Below are 14,923 nucleotides of genomic sequence, written 5' to 3'. Positions count from 1 at the left end.
GTGATGGAGGAAACTCCCGAGACCCCCTCCTCAATTGCACAGCTATTCATAGAGCAGTTCCATTGAGCAGAAATCTAGAAGCAAGCTGAGTCCCCCGTGCACTTTGGGGAATAGATAAGACAGTGCCCACTGAGCTGCCAGGGGAGGCCAGATACAAGGGATCGCCATCAGCCCCGCCCTGACTCCGCTCTGTCCAGTAGTGGAGAGCAAGGGTTTGCACCTCCCAACAAGCCCACCAACTTCTAAGGCGTTCAAATGAGGGAGAGACTCCCCAAGCATCAGCTCTGAAAGCCGATGGGCTTGAGTCTATGAGACCCCAAGACTACAGCAAACAAAGAACTCTTTGTGACCCCATGGACTATAGCCCACCAGGCTCCTCTGTCCATGGGATTCTCCAGGCAAGAATACTGGAGTGGGTTGCCATTTCCTTCTCCAGGGGATCTTCCCAACCCAGGGATTGAACCCACGTCTTCCACATTGGCAGGTGGGTTCTTTACCACTGATCCACCAGGGAAGCCTAAAACAAAGAGACATACATTTTTTTAAGTCTCTGGAGGACTTGTGGCCATCTGTGTAGTGGGCGACATTGCATGCTCTAGAAATGTAGAAACAGACCTTTCTTCATGGCTGGAGCATGAAGGGTTTAAGGTTGTAAAGCCTCAGATTGGAAGACAAAGAAGCAACTAGAAATGCCAAGACTCCTTGTGACTTGAGGTTGTGATTTCCCAAGGCCCCCTCCCCCAGAGGCGAACTCTGAGCCATCCTGAGAAAGGCAGCGCAGGTGCCTCGACCTGTGCCCGCCCCACCTCTGTAACAGGCGCGTGGTCCTCGCCCCGCCCCCACCTCTGTAACAGGCACGTGGTCCTCGCCCCGCCCCCACCTTTATAACAGGCTTGTCTTCCTTGCCACGCCCCCACCTTTGTAACAGGTGCGTGGTCCTCACCCCGCCCCCACCTTTGTAACAGGCTTGTCTTCCTTGCCTCACCCCCACCTTTGTAACAGGTGCGTGGTCCTCACCCCGCCCCCACCTTTATAACAGGCTTGTCTTCCTTGCCCCGCCCCCACCTTTATAACAGGCTTGTCTTCCTTGCCCCGCCCCCAGCTTCCTAACACACAGCAAAGCACAAGTGGACGCTGCCCCCGCAGGAGGCACCTTGCCCTGGTGCTTCCCCATGGGGGTGTGAAGAGTCGTGCCAGGCCCCAGTGAGTCTCCCCTGGCAACTGGGGACTCGGGTGCGCTGAGAGGCCATGGCCCAAGGCGGTGGCCCCGACCAGCTGCAGTGACCAGGGGCCCTCCTGTGGACCAGCTGTCGATGAGCTATGAGTGGAGACCTGCCCTTGCTGCCCGGGGCCCAGGGACTCGGCGCTGCGGCCCTGCAGGCTCCCAGTTTAACCGGACCGGCTCCAGTGGGAACAGGCAGAGTGGCCACGAGGGACTCTGCTGGGGGGTCAGGAGCCCCGGGTCTCGGCGTTACTGGGGAACCAGGGCTCGTTTCCCTGAGCTTTAGTCTCCTCACCAGTAAATTAAGGAGGCTGAGCAAGACTTTCATTTTATGTTCCCATTAGCTGTCTCTGTGTGTGTGTCTCTGTCTCTTTTATTTAGCTATTACCCATCTATCATCTTTCTATCTATTTATCTACAGCTGTCCATCTGTTCATCCTTATTCCAGAGACTGAGATGAAGGACGAAGTAACCATAATATTTTTCTATGGTCTGAATGTTTATGTCCGGCAAGCTTGCTTCGTTGAAAACCTAATTCCAAGTGTGAAGGTGGAAGGAGGCAAGGCCTTTGGAGGTGACCATGTCCGAGGACAGACCCTCAGGGCAGGGATTCATGCTCTTACAGGAGGACCCATGGACTCCCTCGCCCTCCTCAGGGCAGGGATTCATGCTCTTACAGGAGGCCCCATGGACCCCCTCGCCCTCCGCCGTGTGAAAAGCCAGCAAGAAGCCGCCAGTCTGCGCTTCCGGTGGGGCCTCACCTGACCCTGCCTTCCAGCCTGCAAAACGGCAAGGAATAAAGGTCTGACGCTTATAAATAGCTCAATCTATGGCATTTTGTTATAACAGCTCAAAAGGAATAAGACACAAAATTCAACATCTTAAAATCTGCATACCATTCTATGTAGCAGCAAGCTTAAAAGAAGAAAGCAAACCTTCTCTTGGACTTTCCTTCAGATGCTCATATTTCTGGGACAAAGAAGAATCAAGCATTTTCACTTTGAACGGGACTGTTGTTTCTTTGGAGGGCCTGACACACAGAAGAAACTGAAAAGGGGGCTCTTGAATTTAGATCACAGCTGGAAAAGGCATCTAAGTAAACAAATCCTAATCAAAACAGCACTTCTTATATCAATTTACTGAATCAGAAGGAAACTTCCTCTTGCTGGAAACTCAACTCCTGAGAGATGGAGGGAAAGCAGGAGACACGTGAAGGAAATGTCACAAGCAGGTGACGTGGCGACCTCATGGTGAGACAGATGCCGGCAGGAAAATGGAAACACAATTTACAGCAGAAATGTGCGTGGTGAAAAGCCACGCTGAATAACTCTGTAAGGGATCTGGCCGGGGAAAGAAAATCCACATCCTGCAAAGAGGACCTGGGGCCACAGGCCGAGGTTCCGGGTGAGGAGCAATCCCTGGGCGGGGGGGAGTTTTCCGGTTGGTTATCAGGAGATAGATCAGGTTTCTGCTGGAGCAACAGTGGGGAAGGTGGAAGCTTGTGCCAGAAATATCAATAAACTCTCCAAGTAGCTTCTCTCTTCTCTTTGGTTGAGATTTGGTTTCTCCAAGAGAAACAAAGTTTTCTTTTTCAGTAAATTGGCTCTTTGCATCAGGTGGCCAAAAGATTGGCGCTTCAGCTTCAGCATCAGTCCTTCCAATGAGTGTTCAGGGTTGATTTCCTTTAAGACTAACTGGTTTGATCTCCTTGATGTCTAGGGGATTCTCAAGAGTCTTCTCCAGCACCATAGTTTGAAAGCATCAAATCTTTAGTGCTCAGCCTTCTTTATGCTCACATCTGTATATGAATATTGGAAAAGCCATGTCTTTGACTATATATCCAGTAAATGTTCAAATTTCTCATTGTACCAAAAGTATCATAATCTTTTGGTAGCATGTCTGTTTGAGTCGGGATCCCGGTAAGTCCCACACATTGGAGTTGGTTGATGTGTTTAAGTCTCTCTTAACCTACAGGTGGCCCCTCCTCTCTGGTCTCTCTCCCCTCCGCCCAGAAGTCCCCGATGGTTTGTGTTCAGGCACCAGTGTCCCCAACGGCTCTGGCTGGAGCTTCCCGCAGAAGACACAGTGGTAATTGTCGGCAGCGTATAAGGGTGTCGAGTCATCACGTCCCACACCTTCCACTTTCCCCGTGTCTTATATCAACTGTATCTCTGTAAAGTTGGAAAAAGGAAAGGCTGCAAGCCTGAGCCACTCCTGGGGGAGAGCCCGACCATGTGCACCAGAAGCATGGCCTCTGGGACTGAACGGCTGTGCAGGGAGAGCTTATATCTGGGGGCAGGTGACGAGGGACGGGGACCACGCTGGCGGGACCTGGGAGCCCACGGGAGCTGTGGGCAGGTGGGAAGCAGGTGGCAACACAGACGCCCACACCCAGGGAAGGAGGGACGTGCCCCACTTCCTTCTCTCTCCCTGGAGGTGACGTCTTTGCTCCCGACTCCAGCTCCTGCTGTCTCTGGGCTGGGAGAGCTTGCAGTTTGCCGACCGACCCTGGGAGGTCGGCTACGGGTTGTGCTGCTGCTGCGGCTGAGTCGCTTCAGTCGTGTCCGACTCTGTGTGGCCCCACAGACGGCAGCCCGCCAGGCTCCCCATCCCCGGGATTCTCCAGGCAAGAACACTGGAGTGGGCTGCCATTTCCTTCTCCAATGCATGAAAGTGAAAAATGAAAGTGAAGTTGCTCAGTCGTGTCCGACTCTGTGCAACCCCACAGACGGCAGCCCGCCAGGCTCCCCATCCCCGGGATTCTCCAGGCAAGAACACTGGAGTGGGCTGCCATTTCCTTCTCCAATGCATGAAAGTGAAAAATGAAAGTGAAGTTGCTCAGTCGTGTCCGACTCTGTGCAACCCCACAGACGGCAGCCCGCCAGGCTCCCCATCCCCGGGATTCTCCAGGCAAGAACACTGGAGTGGGCTGCCATTTCCTTCTCCAATGCATGAAAGTGAAAAATGAAAGTGAAGTCGCTCAGTCGTGTCCGACTCTGTGCAACCCCACAGACGGCAGCCCGCCAGGCTCCCCATCCCCGGGATTCTCCAGGCAAGAACACTGGAGTGGGTTGCCATTGCCTTCTCCAGTGCATGGAAGTGAAAAGTGAAAGTGAAGTCGCTCAGTCGTGTCTGACTCCCAGCGACCCCATGGACTGCAGCCCACCAGGCTCCCTATCCCTGGGATTTTCCAGGCAAGAGTGCTGGCGTGGGGTGCCATTGCCTGTGCATGGAATCTTAATTCTCTCCACCCCTCGGCCTCATTAGAATTCTTTGCTTTGAAGCAGCAGAATCTACAGAAAGCGCATGAAGGTGTAGCCATGGGCTCTTTTAAAAATGCGTGAAGTTTGCAAGAAAGTGAGGTCGCTCAGTCGTGTCCGACTCTTTGTGACCCTGCGGACTGTAGCCCACCAGGCTCCTCCGTCCATGGGGTTCTCCAGGCAAGAACACTGGGGTGGGTTGCCATTTCCTTCTCCAGGGGATCTTCCTGATCCAGGGATCGAACCCGGGTCTCCCACATTGCAGGCAGACACTTTACCCTCTGAGCCACCAGGGAAGCCCACATGAAGTTTAAGGGAAACAAAAACTTCACTAATCATCAAAGAAATGCAGAGACCTTTGAGTTTATCTTTTTTGTTATTTTTTTTTTTTTAGCTACTAAAAAAGTCAGCAAAAGCTAATTTAATTCCTGGCAAGGTTGTAGTTTTTGTAAAACATGCTCACTTTAGTTGTACGTTGTTAAAAACCTCTTCCAAAGCAAGTTGGAAAACGGTTATACCTGTGGGCAGGCTCAAGTCACTCGTGGAAATTCAACTTGAGGAACTAATTCTGTGGAAGAACCAGCTGTGTCTGAGTGTCCAGTGACGGGGGAGTGGACCCCGGGCACCCCCTGAGTGGGACAGGGTCCGAGCCAGAGCGTCCCAATGGTGGGGACTCCACCACAGCAGAGGTGGCTGAAAACAACAGATCAGACGAAAACGCTGCTGCCCCTTAAAGCTTGGTGGAGTGCACATTCATGGAGGCAGGATTGGAAAATGCCAGCGACCGAGAATCACAGAGTCGACAGTCGTGTCTGGGTTATACACGACGTGAAGCTTCACGGTGAAAATGAAGACTGAGAGCTGTGTTTGAGGACCGCAGCCCGTGGTGCCCCAGAGAAGATACAAGCCCGGCCTGCATCCAGCATCAGGGCACAGCGGGAGAACCGATCCGTCTCTGCCTGGGCCCCAGGGGGTGGTCTGCTCCCGCAGAGAGGGCGCGGCTTGTCCCCTCCTCCCGGGTCGAAGTGGTCATCGCTCACTGATGATTAGCTCTTCCCCAGACGGGAGCCCGACGGAGGCTGAGGGCACGCTCCGGGGAGGAGAGCCCGGGAAGGGGGACTCGGCCGGGACTGGCGCCTGGACGGCGGCTCTGCAGGCCAGACCAGGTGCCTCTGGGCTTAAAGATGGGGCACTGACAGTGTGCACCCTGGCACTCGGGGTCAGTTCAGGGGTCCCGTGGGCCACCTGGGTCTCAGGGCTGGGCCCCAGAGCTGAGCAGGGGCTCCTGAGGATGGGGGGCTAGACTGCCTTCCGGGAAAGGCCCAGCCTGGGATTCGCTGGAAGAGGCACCTGGGGAGGGGCCTCGGGAGAAGAGCATCCCCTTTCCACGCAGCCCCGAGCGGCCGGTGCTCAAACCCCATGGGCCCAGGAACACTGAATCTGCACGCGCTCAAGGCTGGATGTTACATGTGCACAGGGCACCCCAGAAACACACTGCCACCCCCGAGCCTGGGCCACAGGCACAGGCGTCCCTGCATGCACGTGCGTGTGCATGTGAAGCTGCACCCACGGTCCCGTTCCCCACGAGGGCCGCGAGTCCGTGGCTCTGAGCATGGCAAGGCTTGAGGGAGCCCTCAGAACTGCCACCTGGAGGGTTCTGGGCCGAGGAAGCACCTCCTCGTTCTGCTGTGGGTGCGGTGGCCTGGGACTGAGCTCGGGCGCAGCCCTGCTGGGCCGGGTCCCTGGGAAACGGGGACGGGGCAGGCCATGGGCAGAGGATCCCAAGTCAGCGTCCAAAAGTGGATGGGTCCACTGCTCCCTAAGCCTACTCCTGGGAGAGTGCGGTGCTCCGCATGAGGAGCGGTCTCCGGGCCCCACGCCCCTTCCTGAATCTCGGGGACTTGGGTCTCCCCTGCCTCCCTCTCTCAGGAGCCTAGACTGGCAGGCCTGGCTCTCTCTGGTCCATTCCATGCATGCAGGCTGGGCCAGGCCGTGGCTCAGAAGGGCCACAATCTGGGAGCCCAGGGCTCAGAGCCTGTGGTGCTGGCCTGAGGGGACACAGGACCCGGGACCTGCATCCACACATGTGCCAGACTTTCTACTGCTTCTCACTTGGGACGGGGCACGCGGGCTCCTCTGGGGCTGTGAGCCCTCAGCGCCGCCCACAGACCCTCGGCCTGGGCTGGCCCCTGTGACGGGGACTGCTCAGGGGGACAGAGGGCAGCCGGCCGGCATGTGCCCGCCTGGCCCCCCCACTCTCTCTGCAGTCGCCCCCAAGCAACCGTTGCTTGGAGATCCCCAAGATCGACTCCCAGCTCTAGATCAAGGCGTATTTTGCTGTCCAAACTCGGATGCATTTCAGACTGAAAGAGTGACACTGATGATCACCTGGTGACCGCAGCGTGAAACAGCGCTGTCCTCGGAAGGTGAGGACTGGTGGCTGCCTGCTCCACACTCACCAGTCCTACAGGGGTCTCAAGAACCCTCGCCCCGGCCACTGGCTTAGATACAGGACCATCTCTAAGACTCCTTGGGATGCACTTCCCCTTACACACCGGCTCTGGGTTTTCATGCATTTGCTGTGAATTAGGTTGGAGCATTACAGATTAATAGAAAAGAATACACATGATTTTCTCATTTTAACATGTTCCAAGAAACACATGCTTGTTCCAGGTTTAATCTTGCTCTCTGGTCTTGCAGGGCAAGCTCAGAGTGTCTCAGAAGGCTGATGCTCCCAAACGCAGGTTTGGGACTTGGCTGCAATCTGAGGACTGTAGCTGACAAGTGCTTTTCTTTGGGTTTTCGCAGAGTGTTTTGTGCATCTTAGAATCCATGTTCAAAATTGTTTCCCAGAGTCAGACATGGGTATTGGGGGAGCTGCACTTCAGTAGATTTCACCACTTACGTCTGACTCCTTCCATTAACCTGCTGACAGAGGGCTGGCATCCATGCTACTCTGACACGGGTGAGGGACTAACACCAGTCCTCTCATTCCTGAAACTGAGCTTAACTGTCACACCCCGTCAGCCCCTCTCACCCCTGGAAGACGCGGGAAGTAAAACCCCACTGTTCTGGTTTCCCTGACGACGGAGGCCTCAGCCTTCAGAACCCCGCCCCCTGCGTCCTCCCCTCCCCAGGCCGGCCCAGCTTTGGGGTCACCATCCCCTGTCTTTCCATCCCCATGTCCCCTTATGGAAATGCTGGTGTCCCCGCGGAGCACTGACCCTGACTGGGGCCTGGGAACCCCCGGGCCAGTCCCCTTCCCCTCTGCCCACCCCTCGCCTCCTGCCCAACCTTGAGGCTTGGCCTGAGTGCCCCTTCTTCAAGGAGACCTCTCCCGACCCGCGCCCCCCAGGCCTCAGCTCAGGACGCCCTGCACCCCAGCAACTTCCAGAGCCTGTGCTGCTTAAATAATGAAACGTGGTTTCTTCCCTCGGTGAGGGCAGGGGCCGTGTTTATCCTTCTCACTGCTGCATTCGGTGAAAGTGCAAGCCGCTCAGTGGTGTCCGACTCTTTGCAACCCCATGGACTGTACAGTCCATGGAATTCTCCAGGCCAGAATACTAGAGTGGGTAGCCTTTCCCTTCTCCAGGGGATCTTCCCAACCCAGGGATCAAACCCAGGTCTCCCGTGTTGCAGGCGGATTCTTTACCAACTGAGCCATCAGGGAAGCCTATTCAGAGTGACTGGCAGAAGACCCAGACTGGTCAGTCAGAACTTTCTAATGCAATGGTCAGGCTTGTTAACTTTGGTTGGCAAAGAGAAAAGCATTCTTTCTTGATCAGGAAAAAATGATGCGACAAGCCTTGGATTTCTCAGCTTGCTTTGCAGCACTGTGTCCTAAGCAGTTCAAGAGAACGTTTATGGAACTATAAATTCATGCTCACTTAACGCCAACTACTTAAATGGTCTCATAGTAACTTTAGTTCACCATAAATGTCTATGTTAAATAGCCCTTGGGTTCCTAAGATAAAAAACTGTAAATGAAATTTTATAATCAAATAAAAATTAAATATAGAACTATACAACATATCCATGCTGGCAATAGTATTTTCACTTTACTTGAAAGTCTGTTTTGCTCATTCAGGTAAGCGTAGGTAGAGTCCCAGCATAACCGTGCTTTTATTTTTGTTAATTAATTAATTTTCGGTTGCACTAGGTCTTCATCGTGATTATCTGGGTCGTGAAGATCTTTTTTGTATAGTTCTTCTGTGTATTCTTGCCACCTCTGCTTAATATCTTCTATCTAACCATACCATTTCTGTCCTTTATTGAGCCCATCTTTGCATGAAATGTTCCATTGGTATCTCTAATGTTTCTTGAAGAGATCTCTAGTCTTTCCCATTCTATTGTTTTCCTCTATTTCTTTGCACTGATCACTGAGGAAGCCTTTCTTATCTCTCCTTGCTATCTTTGGAACTCTGCATTCAAATGGGTATATCTTTCCTTTTCTCCTTTGCTTTTGGCTTCTCTTCTTTTCACAGCTATTTGTAAGGCCTCCTCAGACAGCCATTTTGCTTTTTTGCATTTCTTTTTCTTGGGGATGGTCTTGATCCCTGTCTCCTGTACAATGTCACGAACCTCTGTCCATAGTTCATCAAGCACTCTATCAGATCTAATCCCTTGAATCTATTCATCACTTCCACTGTATAATTGTAAGGGATTTGATTTAGGTTGTACCTGAATGGTCTAGTGGTTTTCCCTACTTTCTTCAATTTAAGTCTGAATTTGGCAATAAAGAGTTCATGTTATGAGCCACAGTCAGCTCCCAGTCTTGTTTTTGCTGACCGTATAACTCTATACAGTCTCCATCTTTGGTTGCAAAGAATATAATCAATCTGATTTCGGTATTGACCATCTGGTGACGTCCATGTGTAGAGTCTTCTCTTGTGTTGTTGGAAGAGGGTGTTTGCTGTGACCAGTGCGTTCTCTTGGCAAAACTCTATTAGCCTTTGCCCTGCTTCATTCTGTACTCCAAGGCCAAATTTGCCTGTTACTCCAGGTGTTTCTTGACTTCCTACTTTTGCATTCCAGTCCCCTATAATGAAAAAGACATCTTTTGGGGGTGTTAGTTCTAGAAGATCTTGTAGGTCTTCATAGAACCATTCAGCTTCAGCTTCTTCAGCATTACTGGTCAGGGCATAGACTTGGATTACTGTGATATTGAATGGTTTGCCTTGGAAACGAACAGAGATCATTCTGTCGTTTTTGAGATTGCATCCAAGTACTGCATTTCAGACTCTTTTGTTGACTATAAGGGCTACTCCATTTCTTCTAAGAGATTCTTGCCCACAGTAGTAGATATAATGGTCATTCTGAGTTAAATTCACCCATTCCAGTCCATTTTAGTTCACTGATTCCTAAAATGTCAATGTTCACTCTTGCCATCTCCTGTTTGACCACTTCCAATTTGCCTTGATTCATGGACCTAACATTCCAGGTTCCTATGCAATATTGCTCTTTATAGCATCAGACTTTACTTCCATCACCAGTCACATCCACAACTGGGTGTTGTTTTTGCTTTGGCTCCATCCCTTCATTCTTTCTGGAGTTATTTCTCCACTGATTTCCAGTAGCATATTGGGCACCTACCGACCTGGGGAATTCATCTTTCAGTGTCCTATCTTTTTGCCTTTTCATACTGTTCATGGGGTTCTCAAGGCAAGAATATTGAAGTGGTTTGCCATTCCCTTCTCCAGTGGACCATGTTCTGTCAGACCTCTCCACCATGATCCGCCCATCTTGGGTGGCCCCACATGGCATGCCTCGAAGTTTCACTGAGTTAGACAAGGCTGTGGTCCATGTGATCAGATTGGTTAGTTTTCTGTGATTGTGGTTTTCAGTCTGTCTGCCCTCTGATGGAGAAGGATAAGAGGCTTATGGAAGCTTCCTGATGGGAGAGACTGACTGAGGGGGAAACTGGGTCTTATTCTGATGGGCGGGGCCATGCTCAATAAATCTTTAATCCAATTTTTGTTGATGGGTGGAGCTATGTTCCCTTCCTGCTATTTACCTGGGGCTAAACTATGGTGGAGTTATTATTTAGTTATATGTTATTGTTTAGCTTCTTATAGTTTTGTATTTGCAAGGCTCTGTCCCCAGTATGTTGGTGAAAATCATGCAAAAATTGTTAGAAGTCCTCTCTGTTGCACCCCAGTACCCTCTGGGACTCCTACCCCAGCCTGTCCAGTCAGCCTGCCTCACTCAGGCCAGCCTCGGGCCAGTGGAAGCCGAGTGTCCATCCAAGCAGCTGAGGAACTAGAAGGCTCTTCATGCAGGTTGAGCTGGAGGAAGCCCCTCTCCTCCCCAGAGCACTTGCCTGTTCTTTTCTGTCTGACTTCTGAGGTCAGTTGTGTCCGACTCTTTGCAACCCCAAGGACTGTAGCCCACCAGGCTCCTCTGTCCATGGATTTTTTCAGGCAAGAATACTGGAGTGGGTTGCCATCTCCTTCTCTGGGTAACTTCGGACTCCAGCCAAAAGCCAGTGCTGTTTCTCTGGGGAAAATGGTAGCCACTTGGCCCATGCATCAGCCAGAACGCAACCAGGAGGCAGAAGCCACTTAACAGAGTGAACAGGGAAGCTTAGCGTAAAGGAACTAACTAAGCGTGACTGGAGTCTCGCAGTGAAGGGACCCTTAGGGAGCGGGGCTCCTGGCTGAGACACAGAGCCCAAGAAAGGGGCCCTGGCCCCGCGTGGGGGCTGCTTTTGTCAGGAGGGTCGCCGCAGGCCCACTGCGCTGCGGAGCCACAGGCAAAGAGCAGCCGGCAGCCGCTGCAGGAGGCCCCGCTCCACCCTGCCCCGCCCAAGGGTCCTGGGGCTGCCCCTCCTGCTGTGGTAGAGATGGCAGGAGCTCCCGCCCTTCCCTCCTGGCCTTCCTCCTGGCCGTCTCTCCAGGGCCCTCCCCCGGCAGCCTGAGCAGGGCTGGGGGGGTGGGGAACGCGTGTGTGCCAGCTCCCTGGTCACCGGCCACTCCCGGGGGAGGAGACCTGGGAGCCATGGGTGGGTTCACAGGGTCTGGGCCGTCTCTGCTTTCTGCCAAGGCCGTGTCCCCGGACGGGGTGGGCCATGAATGCCCTTGGGGCGGGGGGGCACAGATTCCCACCTCGAAGGAGCAGGACACACGGCTGCCCAGGAGATGGGCCAGGAGGGCCGCACGGGCCGCCCCACACCCAGTGCTGTGGATGCTGCAAAGTGAGGAGCATGTTTGTGTGGCCAAGTCCAGGGAACTGCAGGCTTGGGGGAGTGTGAAGGCATCTGTGTGGGCATCTGCTCCGGGGTGGACCGCAGTGCGCCTGCCCTGGCCTGACCGGCCCCCAGGGTCTGCGCGGGGACAGGAGACCCCTAACGGTGGATCCTGGACCTGGAGGAGCGTGGGCCCGGCGCCCCAATCCCAACCACCACAGGGTCTCTGCGCTCCGAGGGGGCCCAGCCGTGTGGCAGGCACACAGGACTGAGGCTGGGCCTCGGGGCAGAGCCGAAGCCGGGCGGCCAGCTCGCTCCCTGTCCAGGGGGGTCATTCAATTCTGCTGGGAGCGGCGCGGGGCGGGGGGGAACAACACAAGCAGCTCCTCCCGGGGGTGGGCTCCTGAGCACATTGGGGGAGAGGGGTGGAGGGGTGCCATGGGGGTGGTGAGGGGGAGGGAGGTGCCGTGGGGGTGGGGGGAGCGGGGCAACGGAGCCGGGGAACCTGGCCCGTGTTCCCACTCTGGGGAGGATGTCCCACTTCCAGCAGCCCCAGGAGCTGCCTCCTCAGGCGCCTGCACCCCGACTTCGAGTGCCAGGCGCCCGTTTGCCTGTGGGCTGGGGACCCGCCTCCAGCTCAGGCCCTGGAGGGGCAGGGGGCCAGAGACCCGCCTGTTTCTGCCCCTCTATGGCCCCGCATGCATCAGGGGACGGAATGAGGGGCCCCAGCGCACCCGGAGCCCCTGGGATCAGGGCTGGGAAGCCGGGCAGGTTCGGCCCTCCGCCCAGCAAAAGGCACCCACGGAGGAGCGGGGGACAGGGTGGCCCCTGCCTCCTGGGCCCCGAGGCTTCTCCCTCACCATGGGGTCCTGGGAGGCAGGCCCTGGTCTCCCCTCTTCTCGGTGCCTCCCAAGGGAGCTGGCGGCAGGACGCGCCTTGCCTTTGTGCGTGAACGAGGGACAGGGCCTGGGTTCCAGGACTGTTCTGCTGTCTGGTCCCCTGGGAGCCCCTTGTGCACAAGAGAGCGACCTGTCCCCACCGCTGTCAGACGTCTGGGTGCCAGACCCAGCGCAGGGGCCAGACCGAGGCCCTGAGCAAATCGTCGGGGTGACCTGGTGCCCTTCAGGCTGCGGGGTGGGCAAGGGAGATGCCAAGGGTGTGGGTGTGGCCTCTGAGACAGGAGAGAGGTGATGACTCCCCGTGCTGGGTGCTGACGAGTTCATCCTCCTTAGAACCATCACTGAGCGCCTAGGGGCCCTCAGGCGGGCCCAGCGATGCCGGCAGGAGCCCTGCAGCTGGAGAAGCAGCCGCCAGCTTTCCATGGGCTCTAACAGGAAGAGACAGGGCTGCCGGAGCCCTGGGCTGGGGACCTGGGACCCTGGGGTTGCTCACTGGTCCCTTGACTTCAGGTTCTTTCTTGCTGCAAGAGTCCGTGAGTCTGGAATTCCAAGCCTCAGATTTCCTTCTCCTAAAATAGGCTTCAAATCCAGGACTTCTCGTGGGGACCACGGGCCTACCTGCAGCTCCTTCCGAAGGGTCCTGGGGCACGTGTGTATGCGTCCCACGAAAAGAGGGCAATTTAGCCCTCACTGTGGTTTCTTTGCCGTCAAATAGCAAACGTCAGGCTTGCATGGGTCGGGGATTTTCACTTAGAAACCTGTCCTTTAGGTGAAACCTCTGCAGTGAGATAAAGCAAGGCATCCCACAGGTTCTGCCCACACAGCAGTGGCCACCACCCTGGCCTGGGGGCCCTCAGCTTCATCTGGGGGACCCCCTGCAGGGCCAGCCCCACCAACCCAGGGCGAGAGGACATCAGCGGGAGCACCAGGCCGGCTCATTCGGCCCTGCGTGTTGAGCCCTGCATGCTGTCTGCGTGGCCGTGGGGGGGCGGGGAGTCCACTGCAGACAGGCCGAGGACGTGCCTGGGAGCACACATCCTGTAACCGGCAGAGGAGGGGGCCTGAGGCTGCCTGTGGCCCCCAGGGAGGGAGGAACTGGGGGCAGTGGGCCCCTGGGAGGGCTGGTGACGGGGAGGGCCTGAGATGCACCCCCTGCCCTGAACCCGCTCCCCGCTCCCTCTGTCCCTGGCAGGCTGAAGCCGGCTGGTGGGCACACAGACGACTCCCCTGCAAACAAGAGGTGCTCGCTCCGTCTCGGCCCTTGGCCGGAGCAGGGTTTCTGTCTCTTCCCCAAGGTACCATCTTAATTCACGGAAATGCATCCGTGGGGACTCTGAGGAGCCTCAGGCCTGTGGTCGCAGAGAGGACGTCCTTCCTGTTTCCTGGAGGGTCCCCTGCAGGCTCTGTGCTCTGATCACACGGCTCCAGAATCCTGTCTGGGTACAGCTGCCGGCGGCTCGGCCTCTGACGGAAGTGCCTGCTTGAGCTGGGCCCTTTCTCCCTGACTCGTGAGGCGTCCCAGGTCTGAGGACACCTGGGCAGGAGTCCCATGTGATGCCCACACGAAAGCATGAGTGGATTCTAGGCTCTCTCCTATTTCCACATCATAGCATATGTGAAAGTGGCGCCTGCTCCCCAGGGAGACACCAGACACTGCAGTCTGGCCCTGTCCACCTCCCACGGGTCACTGATTTCACCAGGGGTCTGCCTGGGAAATGGGGCATTTCAGATTCCCGAGTCTGCGCTCTTTGACTCTCTATCAAACTAAAAGTTTAACATGAGAATCAAACCATCACTGGGACAAGAACAACTGTTTAGGTCCCCGACAAAGCCATATAGAATTTCACAGAGCAGAGGCAGCCTTATTCAAAGTCGCACACCCCCATTCCTAATTCAATGCATTTATTCAGCTGGGGACTTGGGGAGTATACAATTTAAGCTGCAAAGCAAGACTATAAAGGGTGTTGGGTATCCGCCTGGTACCAAAAGAGGAGCTGCAGTCCAGTTTCTTCTCGACACCGTGTGGCTTCCTCCAGAGGCCCCCAGGCAAATCCTGGAGGTTTGTGCTGATGCAGCCTTTCGATAAGATCAGCCTCTGAACCACAGGCGTTTCACCGGGAAAACTAGAAAGAGCTATTCTGAATACGCTGGGAGTTTTGAAGAGGCCCCTCCATTGTGCAGAAGCCTGGGGAGTAAGATCGGGAGGCTTGAACTTAAAAGACGGAGCTGGCGTGAGCCGGTGGCTTGAGCTGTGTCTCACGTGGACGGACAGACTCTTTGGGTCCAGCGGAGCTGCCCTGCTCTCGGTGCTCTGGGTGGGGCCGCCCCACGCCCACCTTCCACAGGATGCTGTCCTAAC

General features: G+C 55.1%; 1 protein-coding gene across 1 annotated transcript in view; it reads left to right on the top strand.

Moving 5' to 3' along the window:
• GMDS (GDP-mannose 4,6-dehydratase) overlaps window positions 1-2,768 on the top strand; it is a 472,279-nt gene extending 469,511 nt beyond the window's left edge. The window contains exon 10 of the mRNA XM_070464165.1: window positions 1,644-2,768. Coding sequence (XP_070320266.1) covers window positions 1,644-1,682 — 39 coding nt within the window. The 3' untranslated portion in view covers window positions 1,683-2,768. The remainder of the gene's footprint in view (window positions 1-1,643) is intronic.
• Window positions 2,769-14,923: the final 12,155 nt, after the last annotated feature.

The sequence above is a fragment of the Odocoileus virginianus genome, unplaced genomic scaffold (assembly GCF_023699985.2).
Source record: "Odocoileus virginianus isolate 20LAN1187 ecotype Illinois unplaced genomic scaffold, Ovbor_1.2 Unplaced_Contig_19, whole genome shotgun sequence".
Taxonomy (NCBI): Eukaryota; Metazoa; Chordata; class Mammalia; order Artiodactyla; family Cervidae; genus Odocoileus; species Odocoileus virginianus.
Note: the sequence above shows the minus strand (reverse complement) of the source record. Positions and strands in the feature narration are given on the sequence as shown.